This window comes from Pleurodeles waltl, chromosome 9, assembly GCF_031143425.1.
Source record: "Pleurodeles waltl isolate 20211129_DDA chromosome 9, aPleWal1.hap1.20221129, whole genome shotgun sequence".
Lineage (NCBI taxonomy): Eukaryota > Metazoa > Chordata > Amphibia > Caudata > Salamandridae > Pleurodeles > Pleurodeles waltl.
Window position 1 is genome coordinate 965,127,940 of NC_090448.1, and position 14,048 is coordinate 965,141,987.

At 42.0% G+C, this 14,048-nt stretch overlaps 1 protein-coding gene across 3 annotated transcripts in view; it reads left to right on the top strand.

Moving 5' to 3' along the window:
- CEP128 (centrosomal protein 128) overlaps positions 1-14,048 on the top strand; it is a 722,948-nt gene that overhangs the window by 331,253 nt on the left and 377,647 nt on the right. For all 3 annotated transcript variants that reach the window (XM_069208366.1, XM_069208365.1, XM_069208367.1), the window contains one exon: positions 6,196-6,255. In XM_069208366.1, coding sequence (XP_069064467.1) covers positions 6,196-6,255 — 60 coding nt within the window. The remainder of the gene's footprint in view (positions 1-6,195; positions 6,256-14,048) is intronic.

Below are 14,048 nucleotides of genomic sequence, written 5' to 3' on the forward strand. Positions count from 1 at the left end.
GTAAAGAATGTTGTCAACAGATATCTGTGACAGATCCCCATGAACTGTGCCTCCGGTGTTTTGGTTCGGGGCATGAATCCAAGTCCTTCGAGGAGTGTGCACTTATTAATCCCAAAGCGATCCTGGAACATGAAGCAAAACTATATGTCTTTGAACACCAAAGAAAGTCACAGAAGTCCTGCTCCTGCACTTAGTTGAGGCCATTTCCACTTTCAGGGCTGTTCCAGCGACAGACTCCAGCCTTCCAGCAAGTCAAATTCGACTACTTTAAACTTTATTTTTCTCCACCCTGGCTAAAGTCATGGCCCATAGCCTTACCGATGCACCGGCCAAAAGTGCAATCAGACTTGAACAGAACCATACCTCTATTCTGAGCGCACTCCAACAACTGTTTGCTTCTAACTCTTGTGTTAACCAGCTTTTGGAGACCGCATAGATAATTGGGATTATTTTACCCCACATTATGATCGACAGGTGGGCAGTGGGTTGGACATTTCCCCGAACTGTTGGTAGTGTTCTCCACCTGGGCCATTAACGGAAGAGGGCCTCCTTTGGTAACGAGATGGGGAGCAGAGTACTTTGAATTAAAACTGACAACTATATAGGTGAAAAGGAATGTACCGAATACTTAGACTTCCTCTGAACCTGTTCTACCCTTCAATAAAGTGCTCACCGACACCGTAATTGGCACCTGAACTAAGCTTTGTTCCTGGCCACTAGTAAACAGGTAAGTTGCCAGGCGATTCTGATTTCTTGCCAGGAAGTTTGGTGGTTTAGCCTTCTACCAGCATGATGAACCCTAGTTCATTCCAGATGACTGTACAGGACAGTAGACAAGAACCATAGCATTCAGGAAATGGTTGCTTTCGGACAGTTTAGCCCTCCATTCAGTCAGTGCTAGCTAAGAAAATCCTATGTTGTATAGGATATTGTTGGACTTTTTGCCTTACGCAGGGTCATCCCCAGTCTTTTTGCCTCCTTCCTCCTGGTTTTTCTGACCTCTCGCTGTTGGCTCTAGGACTCTGAGCACTTCATCACTGCTGACCAGTGCTAAAGTGCAGGTGCTCTCCCATCTAAAGTTGGTATGATTGGCTTATACCTAATTGGCATATTTAATTTACCTATAAGTCCCTTGTACAGTGGTATCTCTATACCCAGGGCCTGTAAATTAAATACTACTAGTGGGCCTGCAGTGCTGCTTGCGTCACCCACTGAAGTAGACTTTTAAACCTGTCTCAGGCCTGCTAGCGCAGGGCCTGTGTGCGCAGTTTTCTGCCACAGGGACCTGGCATCTAAACTTACTTGCCAGGCCCAGGACTCCCCTTTTACTACATGTAAGTCACCCCTAAGGTACGCCCTAGCTAGCCTTATCGGCAGGGTGCCATGTATGTAGAAAGGCAGGACATGTGCAATATTGCATGGCCTGTCCTGGTAGTGACAAACAGCCTAACTTGGTGTCTCACTGCTGTGAGTGCTGCCTTCTCATAGGATTGCATTAGAAATGCCCTGCCTTATGTGTAAGGGGTATTGTCTGATTTATGAGGGGTAGCGTAGGCGTGTTTGGTATGGTTGTGATGGTGATAATAAATACTGCTTACTGGTGTGGGTGTATTTTTTATTACTATCACAGAAATGCCACTTCTAGAAAGTGCGCATTTATCTGTACTTACGACTCTGGTGTTTTGTAGCTTGACTCCAATTCACGTCTGGGCAGAGTGACAGTTGGGGCTTTGTGCATACTTTTCAGACAGCCTGTACACAGGGAGGGTGGAGGTGTCACAGAGGTGCATCTGCATACTGAATAGTCTTCCTGGGCTGAGAGAAGGGAGAGAAGGGACACACCTGCATTTGTAAAGACTGTGCCCTGGCCTCACACAATAAGGTCTTGTCTTAAGATTCTGCTCCCCAGGGGCAGGGTGCTGTGGCCCCTGACCCCTGCATCCATTTCTTCACGAGGGGTGCTTCTCCGTGGTTGCGGCTGCCATAGCACTGATTGCAGTGCGCTTATGGAGCCTTGGGAGCTCGTAGGCTCCTTGCTGCATTGTGCCCCTTTAAATAAGATCACCGCGGTGGGCCGGGAAGCTGGAAGAACACTCGCCCTACACGTCTTATGCCTTCTTGGTCTTATGGTCTTGTGCAGTTTGTTGATGCCCCACATCAGATGGCGGACAAAAGGCCTTCCATGGTACCTCTGAACAACGTTCTTCTCATCTCAGGTTCAGATCTTCCAATTAGTTTATCTGGTTCTGCACTGGTAGATCTAACTCCCCAACCTTTTGTTAGGCCAGCCCTTCACCGTGTCTCGGGCCAACCCTTTAAGACACCTTGTTACCATGCTGTCCATCTAGGCGACATTATGACAAGAGGCTTGTTGTCCATATTGGAGCAGAGTCAGCACATAAATATAATGGAACTGCAGGCAAGTACATCTTACCACGAAGGCATTTCCCTTGGACCAAGACTGGTGATTCGCCTATGACAGTGTACATGGCAACAGGAAATCTTCCCATCTTTGCCTATCCGGTTTACTCAGTATGAGGCCTGGTGCTACGTCTCCTCTCACTGGTTGACCATGAGTGGAATCTACACCCACTAAATGATGGAGACGATCTTTTCCATATTGGGGATTTTGTAGGTGGGCAAAGACTCAGATTAGAAAGTGACCATCATTTTGTGCCATACCCTTCCCTTTTAATGAGGATCCCTGAGCGATACCTTCATGTTTAGTTGGTCTCTGATTAAATGCAAATTTCTGCAGAAGCTTGAATGCAAGATTGATGATTTTTTGCTTTCAAAATAAAATGTTCACAAAAAATGCAACTAGGATAAAAAAAAATTTTGCTAAACCACTGGGAAAATTAGGTACTATTTCTTTGAAGCATCATTTTGTAAAATGTTTATGCATGCAAAAAATATCCATAATGAAAAGTCATTGTAACCAGTTTCAACAAGATTATGTGAAACATGAATATAAACAAGCACTGGCAAAGCCAATAGGTTCAACATTAGTGATCAGTCTCTTGGTTTTGTCAATGCGTGTCAGTTTTGACTTGACTTTTGTATAACATTGTTTTTGTGGGAGCTGCTAGGCCCTCAACATTGTAACAAATATTAGCAAAAAGCAAACATATTTTTTGGTCGCAATAAACACCCATTGCCACAGTAGTTCCTGGCACGGAGCAAAACTACTTTGTGCCAGTAAGCTCCTTGTGAAAGAGCAGATTGAGATCATTTTAATGCAACATGAATTTGTAGAGCATGGAATTTGTCATGTGTGAGTGTATCCAGGTGCTGAGTAGGAGTGAGTTCTGCACGTAGGATCAGTCACAGTGAAGCCAGCCGATAGATGGGTAGAGATATCATTTTAGCTTTAAAAAAAAGTATTTGTTAACATCAGACCTAATTTGGGGACAGATTCCTAAAGAATGTCACAAAAGTGCACCCATGGTATATGCCTTTGCATTAGTGCAGATTGTGTATTTTATGAATTCACAAGGATTTACAGTAGACCAGAAAATTGTAGTTCTAGAGAATATTTGTGAACTGTATGTTAGCACGAGAAAATATGCAGGTGTAGATTAGCTCATGTGAATATCTGTTGAACGTTCATAAGTTTATTTTCCCTTTAATCACTTTTTTCCACAACCCAGGAAGACATTTTACTTCTGACCCTTGTCAGGAGTAAATTTCAAACCTTTCTCAGTAAGGGAAATTATTAGAGAAGAGCTAGTGTAAACCCTTTAAACATGCAAGTTAATGTATTTTCACAGACTAAAAAAGGCATTCCAACCGTGGAACTATTTCTTACTGCTACCTACCGCCCCAATATGTAGATCTGTGGAAAGGTGGTAAAATAAAGAAATTGCTAGTATTCAAGCTGTACTATAGTACGAGCCCTGGCATAATCAAAAAGGCTATTATCAGAGCTCTAATATGAGACTGATGTTATAATGTGTTGCCACATTACATGTTACCAAAGGGACAAGTATAATTTTTTGCAGGACAAGTAGATTTATAAAACAACCTGTTGTATGGCCAAGTAGATATTTTATAAAATTCCACACCCCTGGGCTGGTATGTTGGCACTCAGCATGGGGCCTCCTCTTGCCCTTCGGCATGTGGTAAATTTACTGTTGCTGCAGAATGGTCCGGTCATTCCCAAAGATTGCAGCTGCATATTTGGTGATTGAGCGAAGAGGTCTTCTGTATTTGGCTGAAGTTGAAAATGTCTTCTTGGCTGTCAGGAAGCCTCCTACAAAATTAATTTATGTGAGTCACTGGAACAAATTTGTTCAACGTTACAAGTCTGTACACATGGTTCTTTTTCAGTTTTGCCTCTCCAATATCCTGCATTTGGCTCTGTCTATTGCCTAGGACGCTCTGGCAAAAGAGTCTGTTAAAGGCTGTATGATTGCCCTTTATGCCTTAACATGCCTTCCTGACCAAGCATTCTTGTATAGCTCTCCTCTTTTTCAGATTTGCAAAAAGGTTTGCTTACTTCTTTCTTCTGATTCTGTTCACGTTCCTCCACGGAATCCAAATCTTGATATCTATCTTCATGGTATCCCCATTTGTGCCGATACTCAGCTCAAATTATTTCCTTCCGGACTGTGCTCTTATAGGCTGAAACTTCAGCCTGTTGGGTTGGAGAACATCAGGCTCTCTCCGTTCATCCATCTTCCATGGTTTTTTACCCAAACCAGTTGGTTCCTTGTACTTGCCCATCTTTTCTACCAAAAATGGTTTGAATGAATGAAAACTGAAGATAAAATGCTTGGACAGACTTAAATAGATAGATGTTTAAAAGTTTCAGGAAGAATGTTTCTGTAGTTGCCAGGCGGACGTCCTGTGGCAAAGAATTCCACTGCTTCACAGCCAGCTGTGCAAAAGAACACCTTTCCAATCTGGCTGTTTTGAAGGATGGCGATCAACAATAGCCTGGAACCTGAGGATCTGGGGCATAAGGAGAAATCTGATTTTCCAGATAACTGAATCCTTTCCTTAAAGCTTGGAAAGTCTGAGCTAGTGTCTTGAACCTGATTAATTTGTGTATGGGGAGCCAGCGCGGGTCAGGTGCTAGTTTCTGCCTTTCATATTTGTCAGTCCTTTACTCTTCCATACTTCTTCCCTCCTCCTCATCCCACTAAAGAGGAGTGTCTCTATAGACTAGACTACAGTCTTGCTGTATCCTATTACACTGATTGTTCTTAGCAGAACAGAGTAGATGATCTGCTCTTTGTGGACATCACAGTGCTAGGAAAGGCAAGTCATGATTAAACACCATTTTTCGTTGGGTCATCTTTTGTATCAATATCTATAATGCCTTCGCCAAGAATGTCCTCCTGGAGGGCATTTGAGCCCACTCCACTGAGGCCATGGCAGCTTTTGCAGTTCTTGTTAGAGACATTCATGTAGTGGACATCTTCTGAGGAACCACATGGTCAACCTGGCATACTTTTGCTAATCTCTGTCTCACAGCACAATTATGCAGTAATTAGTACATTGTCCTCACTGTGTTGCATGATTTCCCTGGGTAACTGGCACTGCTCAGTCCCACCTTCCGAAGGTTATTACTTTGGTACCTATTTATATGATGAGGAATCTGCTAGAAGATGTATCCATCTGGAGAAAAAATTACTTACCATTGGTTATTATATTTCTGGTGGATACATAATCTTCCTGCAGATTAATCACCACTCCCCCTACTCCCATATGAATTAGTGCCATCCAGGATAAAGAAGATAAAATAATATATCATGTACTGTATTTCTCACTGTCATTGATGCTCTCTTGGTTCCACTCTGCACACCTTGACAGTGAGCGTTAAAAAGTACAGAAACTGCTAGCACCATGCCAGTTGGTACCTGAAATATTCTGATGTTGGCACATCTGGCGGGCAGAGTGGCAGTGGAAGTTGCACGGCACTGCCAGATGGCTATGGAGAGCTATTGCCGGGGTAGACCATTGAGACACATGGAAGGATAATTTGTAATGTGAGAACTGTGTGAGAAGATAGTGTATGTACCAGACATATTGTTACTAAAGGTAAGTAACTTTTTTCATTGAGCTGCTGTTTGGCTGGTCATCTACACCAGACGTTTTTTTTTTTAAAGTGTAAGTTATGAGGGAACAAAGGCAGTGCCACATGCTTAATATTGACCAGTAATCTATGCTGTGATTTCTTTTATTTTCTAGGCGATCTCAATTGCACCCGGTTTACAGAAGGATCCACATCGCTGGCTGGCTGAGACAAAGGTAAATATGCATGCTGATGTGAGTAGTTTACATGAGTGTTGTAGTTCAGAGGTGGATAGATGTGTAGAGATATGCATAGATTTCCTGACATTGTGTCAAATAGGCCAGTTGCCACATGTTACACTATAAAAATACATTGACTAGACTAGTAAATTTTTTTTTCACTTTTCCTCCATTTAACTATTAAACTCAGAGCTGTCTTGTACCTCATGAGTTCACTTCACTGCATGAGAATGAAAGCTAGAAGTGTGGCATAGTCTGGTTTGCAGTGTTTTGTAAGTGTTGTAGGCAGATTTGTATTTTCATATCAAATTTATCTTCCATAGTATAAGGAATTGAACTAATTAGCGTCATTGGGAGGGTAGAAGAGTTTTTTCATGACTTTTAAGGAGATCAAGTTAGTGATGGATCTGATTTGGAGTGAGCGATATTACCCAGATCTGGGAACATGGACGGAGGTGGGGCTCTGCCCTCTGCCTTTTGCTAGGACTGGGTGATGATGGGAGAGGAGGGTTCCTCATAGGAGTTCCTTGTACTGTGCCTAAAATAGGAAAAGGTTTTTGTCTTCTTCCAGCAAGGACGGCACGTGGTAATCCTATGATGAAAAATGATGGTGTGGTGTTGTGTTCCTTATGAGGGAGCTGCTCTCTACCTAACACTTGAGTCTCAGGGTTTCCGACTCTTTTTTGTTCTTTTTGCATAATTTATTTGGCACTGTGCTTGAAAGGGCATTGTCTTGATTTATGATTAGCTACTTCTTTTATATGTATATTATTATAAATTCCAGGTCAAAGAAGTCTCAGCACTCCATGCGTTAAATTGCCTTGTAATTTGATTTATTGGCAGAAGATCGTCAAAGCATTTTGGCGCTACACGCTCCTTTGTTACAACATCGATTGTCAAATTCCCCAAGCAATATATACACAAACCCATCAGTGCTTAATGTATTGAACACAAAAAACAGACAAACACAACAGTATTAAGAACAGCACCATCTTAAAATGTTCCTCAAAGTAAATCACCATCATTTCATTTACCAAATGAAGTGAATACTACATATTTGGTACTGGCAGGTCATGGTTTTTTAACAATCTCTAGAAAAATATGTTGAAAATTATAAATAAATTTACCCAATTATTATTGCTTCCTTAAAGTGGTAAAAGTTAGGAAACAGCTATTAAACTTAATACTTACCTATATATAATACCCTAACCCAGAACATAGCAAATATGGGTCGAAAACTACATGGCTTCCTTTTATGTTTTGTAAAGACAGCCATTAGCCAATTGGGTAGTGCCTTTACAGGATGTACCTCGGTATACTGCAAAGTTACCGCAGTATACCACACCACAATATGTTACTAAATATGTTAACATTTATAACTTTAACACTGGTTACACCTACTACCACTCTATACTATTCCACTCTATGCAACTCTAGTGTACGCCACTTGACTGTAGTCTATTGCACTGTACGCCCAACCCTCTGGATGCCATTTTAGTATATGCCACTCCACTCTACTACACCACACTGTAGGGTATTAAACTGGAGGTACACCGCTCTAATGTACCCCACTCTACTGCACGCTACTCCACTCTACAGTAATCCACTGTACGCCACCCCACTCTACACTATTCCACTATACGTCACTCCACTCTACACCAAAACTCTGTAAACTACTCAACTTTAAACTTACACTCTTTGCTACTCCATTCAGCACTGCAGTGTACTGCACTACATTGTATGCCCCCCACTGTGCACTACTCTAGCATACGCTAATCCACTCAACGCATCTCTACTATACACTCTACATTATTCCATAGTGTGCCATTCCACCCTATGCCACTCCATTTTATGTCAATGCTATTCCAATGTACACCACTCCACTCTCATGTATGCATCTTCATTATATACCACTCCACTCTGTTATATTCCTCTGTATGGTACTACACTGTGTACACCACTCAACTCTACACTACTCCCTGCCACCTTAGTGCACCCCACTCCACTGCAGTCTACTCGATTCCACTGTACACCACTCCAGTCTACACCACTCCAGTCTATGCAATTGCACTTTATGCCACTCCATTCTACACCACTCCACTGTTAGACCCTCCATTCTGTGCTACTCCACTCTACAATGCTACACTCTATGCTGTCCCACTCTGACTCTCCATTCTGTGATGTTCCAATCTACGCCACTGCACTGTATGCAGTTCCACTCTACACCACTACACTTTACATTACTTAATGCCACTCCACTGTACTCTATTCTATTCTGCATAACTCTACTGCACACTGTGGAACTCCACACAACCCCACTCCAGAGTATGCTATTTCACTGTACGCCACTCCACTCCACTATAAACGACTCCCTGTGGTACTCCACCACCATTTACTCCATTCTACTTTGTAACACACTACTCCACTCAACAACAGCGCCGCCCATTTGACTCTAAAATACTCTGTGCAACTCCACTGTACTCTAACTCACTCCACTCTACAACACTATACTTCACTCTACAGCAGTTTTTCACACTCTGGCCCGCCATGCTACCCCAAAGTACATGTCACTCAACTCTTATCACACTTAAGTCCTCTATACGCTACTCCACTTGACTCTACTGTATAACATTATACTACACTATACAGCACTTCACTGTTCGATGCTCCACTATACAACATTGTACTCTACTCTATACATTTCCACTATACAACACTCTACTACACTGTATCCCACTATGTAAACTGTACTGCACTCTATGCTTGTACTCCCCTGTACAACACTGTACTTCACTGTAAGGGCCTTTACAAGTCTACAAAACAGCAATTTACTCTACTGTAGGAGACACCCCTCCAATTTATGACACTTCATTTGACTGTACTCTACACCACTCAACTCCAATGCAGTGTATGCCACAACACTTAACCACACTCTGTGCCACTGTATGACAGTCCACTCTATGCTTCTCCACTGTACAACACCCTAATGTACACTATGCAGCTCCAGCCTGCAAGGCTCTGCTACACTGTATGCCACTGGCACTTTACTCCATTCTATGCCCATCCACGCCACACCACCATACTACACTGTATGACACTACAGGACAGGCTTCTCCACTCTTCTCTATGACACACCACTCCACTAATAGACACAGTACTCCACTATATGACAATCTCTTCCACTGTACCAGTCTATGGCACTCCACTGTACCACACTACAGTGCACAAGACTCCCCCCCCCCCCCATTCTACTGTATAACAGTACACTTGACAGCACTGAACTATACAACAATATACTCCACTGAACCCCACTTCACAAATACCACTACATTGCACAACACTTCATTCCACGCTGTGCCAATGTGCGACACTTGACTCCACGACAATGCAGTCAACGACACTCCGCTGTACTACATTCAACTGTATTGTACGACACACTGCTCCACTGCACAACAGATCGCTTCACTCATGGTTAAAGCTAACTTATAGTTAGAAAAACCTCATGTATCCTTTAGTTGTAGTCCAACTTAAATTGATAGTTTACTCACCACCAGTTAATAACTTAAATTTGTAATGTATGCACCACATTCAATTTAGTATAACTCGTGCACCTCTGTACACAATATTGCCACCTTAATCACCACACTACATTGAATATAACTCGCCTTTCCTCCATACACTGGTACACCGCTGTATAATATATGGCTTATTCAATGTAAAATCATAGCAATCATAACAACACTCATAACATCTCAAATGACATCATTTCTGAGAAGAAAGTGCATAGTAGTGTCAAGTTATAGTAAATGTAGTATTTCTATTTTTTTAAACATATTTTTCTGTGTTATGACCAAAGATAACCATAATAAACTTTAGCCTTCTTTTCTCTAATCTTTCCTTTTTATCGTTTAGCACTTAACACATTACACTGCAGGCGACATCTACTGTACTGGTTGACAAATGCTTTTGAGCCCAGTCCACCATAAGCGGCCGACCCTTGCTGCACCCAGTCATCAACCATGTGCTGTTTGCCTGATCTTTAGCCCCACCCTGCGCCCAAACCACCTTTGGTGGCCAACCCCGCTGCACATGATATAAGGCCAGAGTTGGCAAGTGCTGCTGTTGGGCATAAAATTATTTAAAAGAAAGACTGTTCTGGATATCCGAATCCTTAGATCCCAAGGAGGGTCCATAGGACATCGGGAGGGACCAGGGTTCTCAGATTTGTGTATCAAGCGCAGGACTTGCACACCTCTCAATATAAATAACCTTTTTCAATATAAATATGTATGCCAGGTGATCGGACCCACCCCATGTTGGTCAGGGTAGGCTAATCTGCCCATTTAGTTCCCTGTTCTTAATATTTTGGCATCACAACGCTCACATCAATGTTTTGGGTAGTGGGGCTGCAACTGAATTTTTTCTGTGGTGGCCAGCCTATCTGAGTGCTTAAAATTTTGCAATTCTGAAATGGATGACAGGAGAAAAAGCTTCTTAGCCCAATGTTGAATTTTTATTTTTTCTATTGAATCTGAGAAGATTCCTCAGAGTAACGGTCCATATGTCACTAAAGTGTAACTTCTCTAATTCCCAGACTATATCACGTTTTAAACACTAATTTCTCAAATTGCTGGTCATTTATTTGCACAGAGCAAAGAATCCTTGACATTTAAATTATGAAATTCTTTTGGGGCATCCCCTTTTGTTTTGTTTTTTCACCATTTTGGTGGAGCTGCACTTTTTTTGGAAACTTTTGTGCACCAAAGTTATTACCAAAATGCATTTTCAATGGAAAGTATACAGGCACTGTCGCCTCTTGTGTAATCTGACTATACGTATGTATGGGAAAGGGTTAACTCCTACCATATGATGTAATCTAGATTAGGCACTGGTATTGCAAATTGAGAACCTCATCCCAGAAAAATGGATTGCATACCCTCCCACGTAATAATAGGGTTAATGCTTTGCCAAGCGCAGTATTCATGCAAAACAATTCCACGAAGAGGCGTCCTGGCACGAGAGGTGAAGGATTAAAAAAAAAGTGCAGCAGACTGTAGTGTATAAATAAAATGCCCTACAGACAGAAGTCAAAGAGTAAGGTTTTTTAAATTCTTTCTATAGACCGTTTCAGATGGACTAAGGCGCAGGCTGTGAGGAACCGTTCCAAAGCTTAGAGGCAAGGAAAGCAAAGGATCTCCCCACTCTCCAGACTGCATGGATCTGAGGGGGTTGAAGAAGTTTAACCCCTTCAGATCTGTATGGTCAGCAGAGTGGGGCGATCCTTTGTTTTGAAGAAGTTTAGGATTGTTGGATCTCAAAGCTCTAACCCAATGGTAAGGCTTGAGTCTCCTCCTTAAATAAAGGGGTCCTTCTTGATCCATTTCCCTGAAGGCAAAAGTTGATGCCCTAAATTGGACCTGCTTGATGACAGGTAGCCACTGAAGTTGACGTAAAAATGGAGTCACGAAGACCTGTGCCGGTATCTTCAGGACGAGATGAGCTACAGAATTCTGAATTGTCTGAAGATGCTGAATTAAATTGGCTGGTATCCCCAAAAACAGACTGCAGGCATAATCCAATTTTTACATTACCAAGGCTTGAACAATCATTGTATGAGTATCGACTTAGGGCAATAAGTGCAGCATCCTTTTTAGCACCCAAAGGATAGGAAAACAGTTAGTGGATAAAGCCTTAATCTGGGATTTAAAAGACAGCCAGGAATCAAATAACCCCCAAATTTCTCACATAGGTGCTGGAGGAGGGGGAACCCTCATCTCAACCGGCCACCAATTACAAGGATCAAACATGATCTTGGTGCCGAAAAAAAGGGTCTGTTTTTATCAGAGTTAGGCTTAGGGTGGTTTTCTTTTATCCATTCAGCCACTGACTTAAGACAAAGCCTTAAAGATCACAGTGATTCAGTCTTGTTCTCCTGGAGGGCCAAAAGGAGCCGCATATCGTAAGCATAGCAGATTACATGCACACCCTAAGATTCAACCAACTTGGCTAATGGCTCTAGATAAACATTAAGAAGGGTGGGACGCTGAACTCTGTGCCAAACCATGCTCTAAAGGTTTAGAGGAAGAGGTAAAGGATGCAAGAATAACTACCTACAATCTATTCTCAATATAATAATTCAACCAGGACAGAACTAGATCTGTGACTCCAATCCTAAGCCTCTCCAGTAGTGTAGGATGTGAGACAGTATCAAACGCAGAGGACAAATCCAATAGAACAACCATTGCAGAAGCGTGTCGATCAAGATTCTCTATAATTACCTGTCATTTCGAGTGAGGCAGACTCTGTGCTATAGCCAGATCTGAATCCCAATTGAGAGCCATGCAATAAAAAGTAAGATTCTAAAAAAAATGAGAGAGTTGCCTGTTAACTATCTTCTCCAGCAAGTTAGCCACAGTTGGCTGGAGAAAAATTGGTCTAAACTTTCTTAAAACCTTGGGGTCAGCATTAGATTTTTTTTAGAATAGGAATCAAAAGCGTCTGCTTCCAGTACCTAGGAAAGCAGATCCCAAAGTCCAGATCAGCAGTTTATTGAAAAAGGGGTTGACAAGTGAGGTTTATCTTAAAATGGTAGGATGACATTGATCTAAAGGAAAGCCAGATTTGCGTTTAGATAATTCCACAGAAGACTTTTTCAGAGATATATGATCAAAAGCCGAAAGGAGTGGTCCAGTACTAGAGATGGTATCTTCACGCCGAGGAAATTGTTCATATATAATCTGAACTTTTTTAAAGGAAAAGTCACAGAGGTCCCCACATAACTAAATCGAGGGAATGACAGAGTTGTAAGCTGCATTGGGGGAAGGAAAAGAGTTATCATTCTTAAAAAGCTCACAGGGCTTATTTGGGAGAAATGTATGCCTTGCAAGACCTACAAATGGATGTATGATTCTTCTTCAGAGCAGCCTTAGAGACATCTTTTGCCTCCTTATCATATCCTTTCCTCCATTTGCGCTTCAAAATTTTACATTGTGATTTCTCTTCCTTTAATGTGGGTGTTAACCAAGGGGCAGATGGCTTAGATCTCTTAGAAGAAGAGGTTTTATAAGGGGCAAGCAGATCCAATGCTTTAGCTAGCCAATCATTAAAACTCACCACATGTTGTTCTGACACACCAGAAAGGTTGAAGGGGATAGAATATAACGCTGCTAGTAGGCGGTGTTGAGAAATGTTATGCCTTGCTCTGGCATTTTGTATGATCTCAGTCTGAGGCCTGCTGGGCGTGTTTGAAATAACCCTAAAAAGAATCAGGGAATGATCTGACCAAGTTAACACCTGAACAGGCTTGACCAGCACTAACGAGGGATTTGCAAAAAGTAAGGTCTATCGTATGACCAGCTTTATGAGTAGGATCCTTGACTAGCTGTTCTAAATGGAAACCTTCCAAGGTAGACAAACACTGCTGGGCCGGTCTACAATTAAAATCACTAATATGTAAGTTAAGGTCACCCAACACCTGAAAGTTAGCATGGAGTAGTGAGAGTTGGCAAGACTATCAGTCAGCAGTTGAAGGGAGTTAACAGGACATTTAGTTTGTCTATATATTAGTAACACAATAGGGCATAGGAGGGGGAGCTAAGACAGCCATAAAAACTAGTCCTTCAATGTTAGGGCTATTTCTCAATTTCAAAATGTGGCACGTGATGGAAGAGGGATGCACAGTTACTACCCCTCCATTATTACGTTCCCGGTCAATATGCTGTATTTAAAATCCAGGGGAATGGCTAAGGCAGTATTGGATGATGACTACTCCTTTTACTAGGTTTCCATTG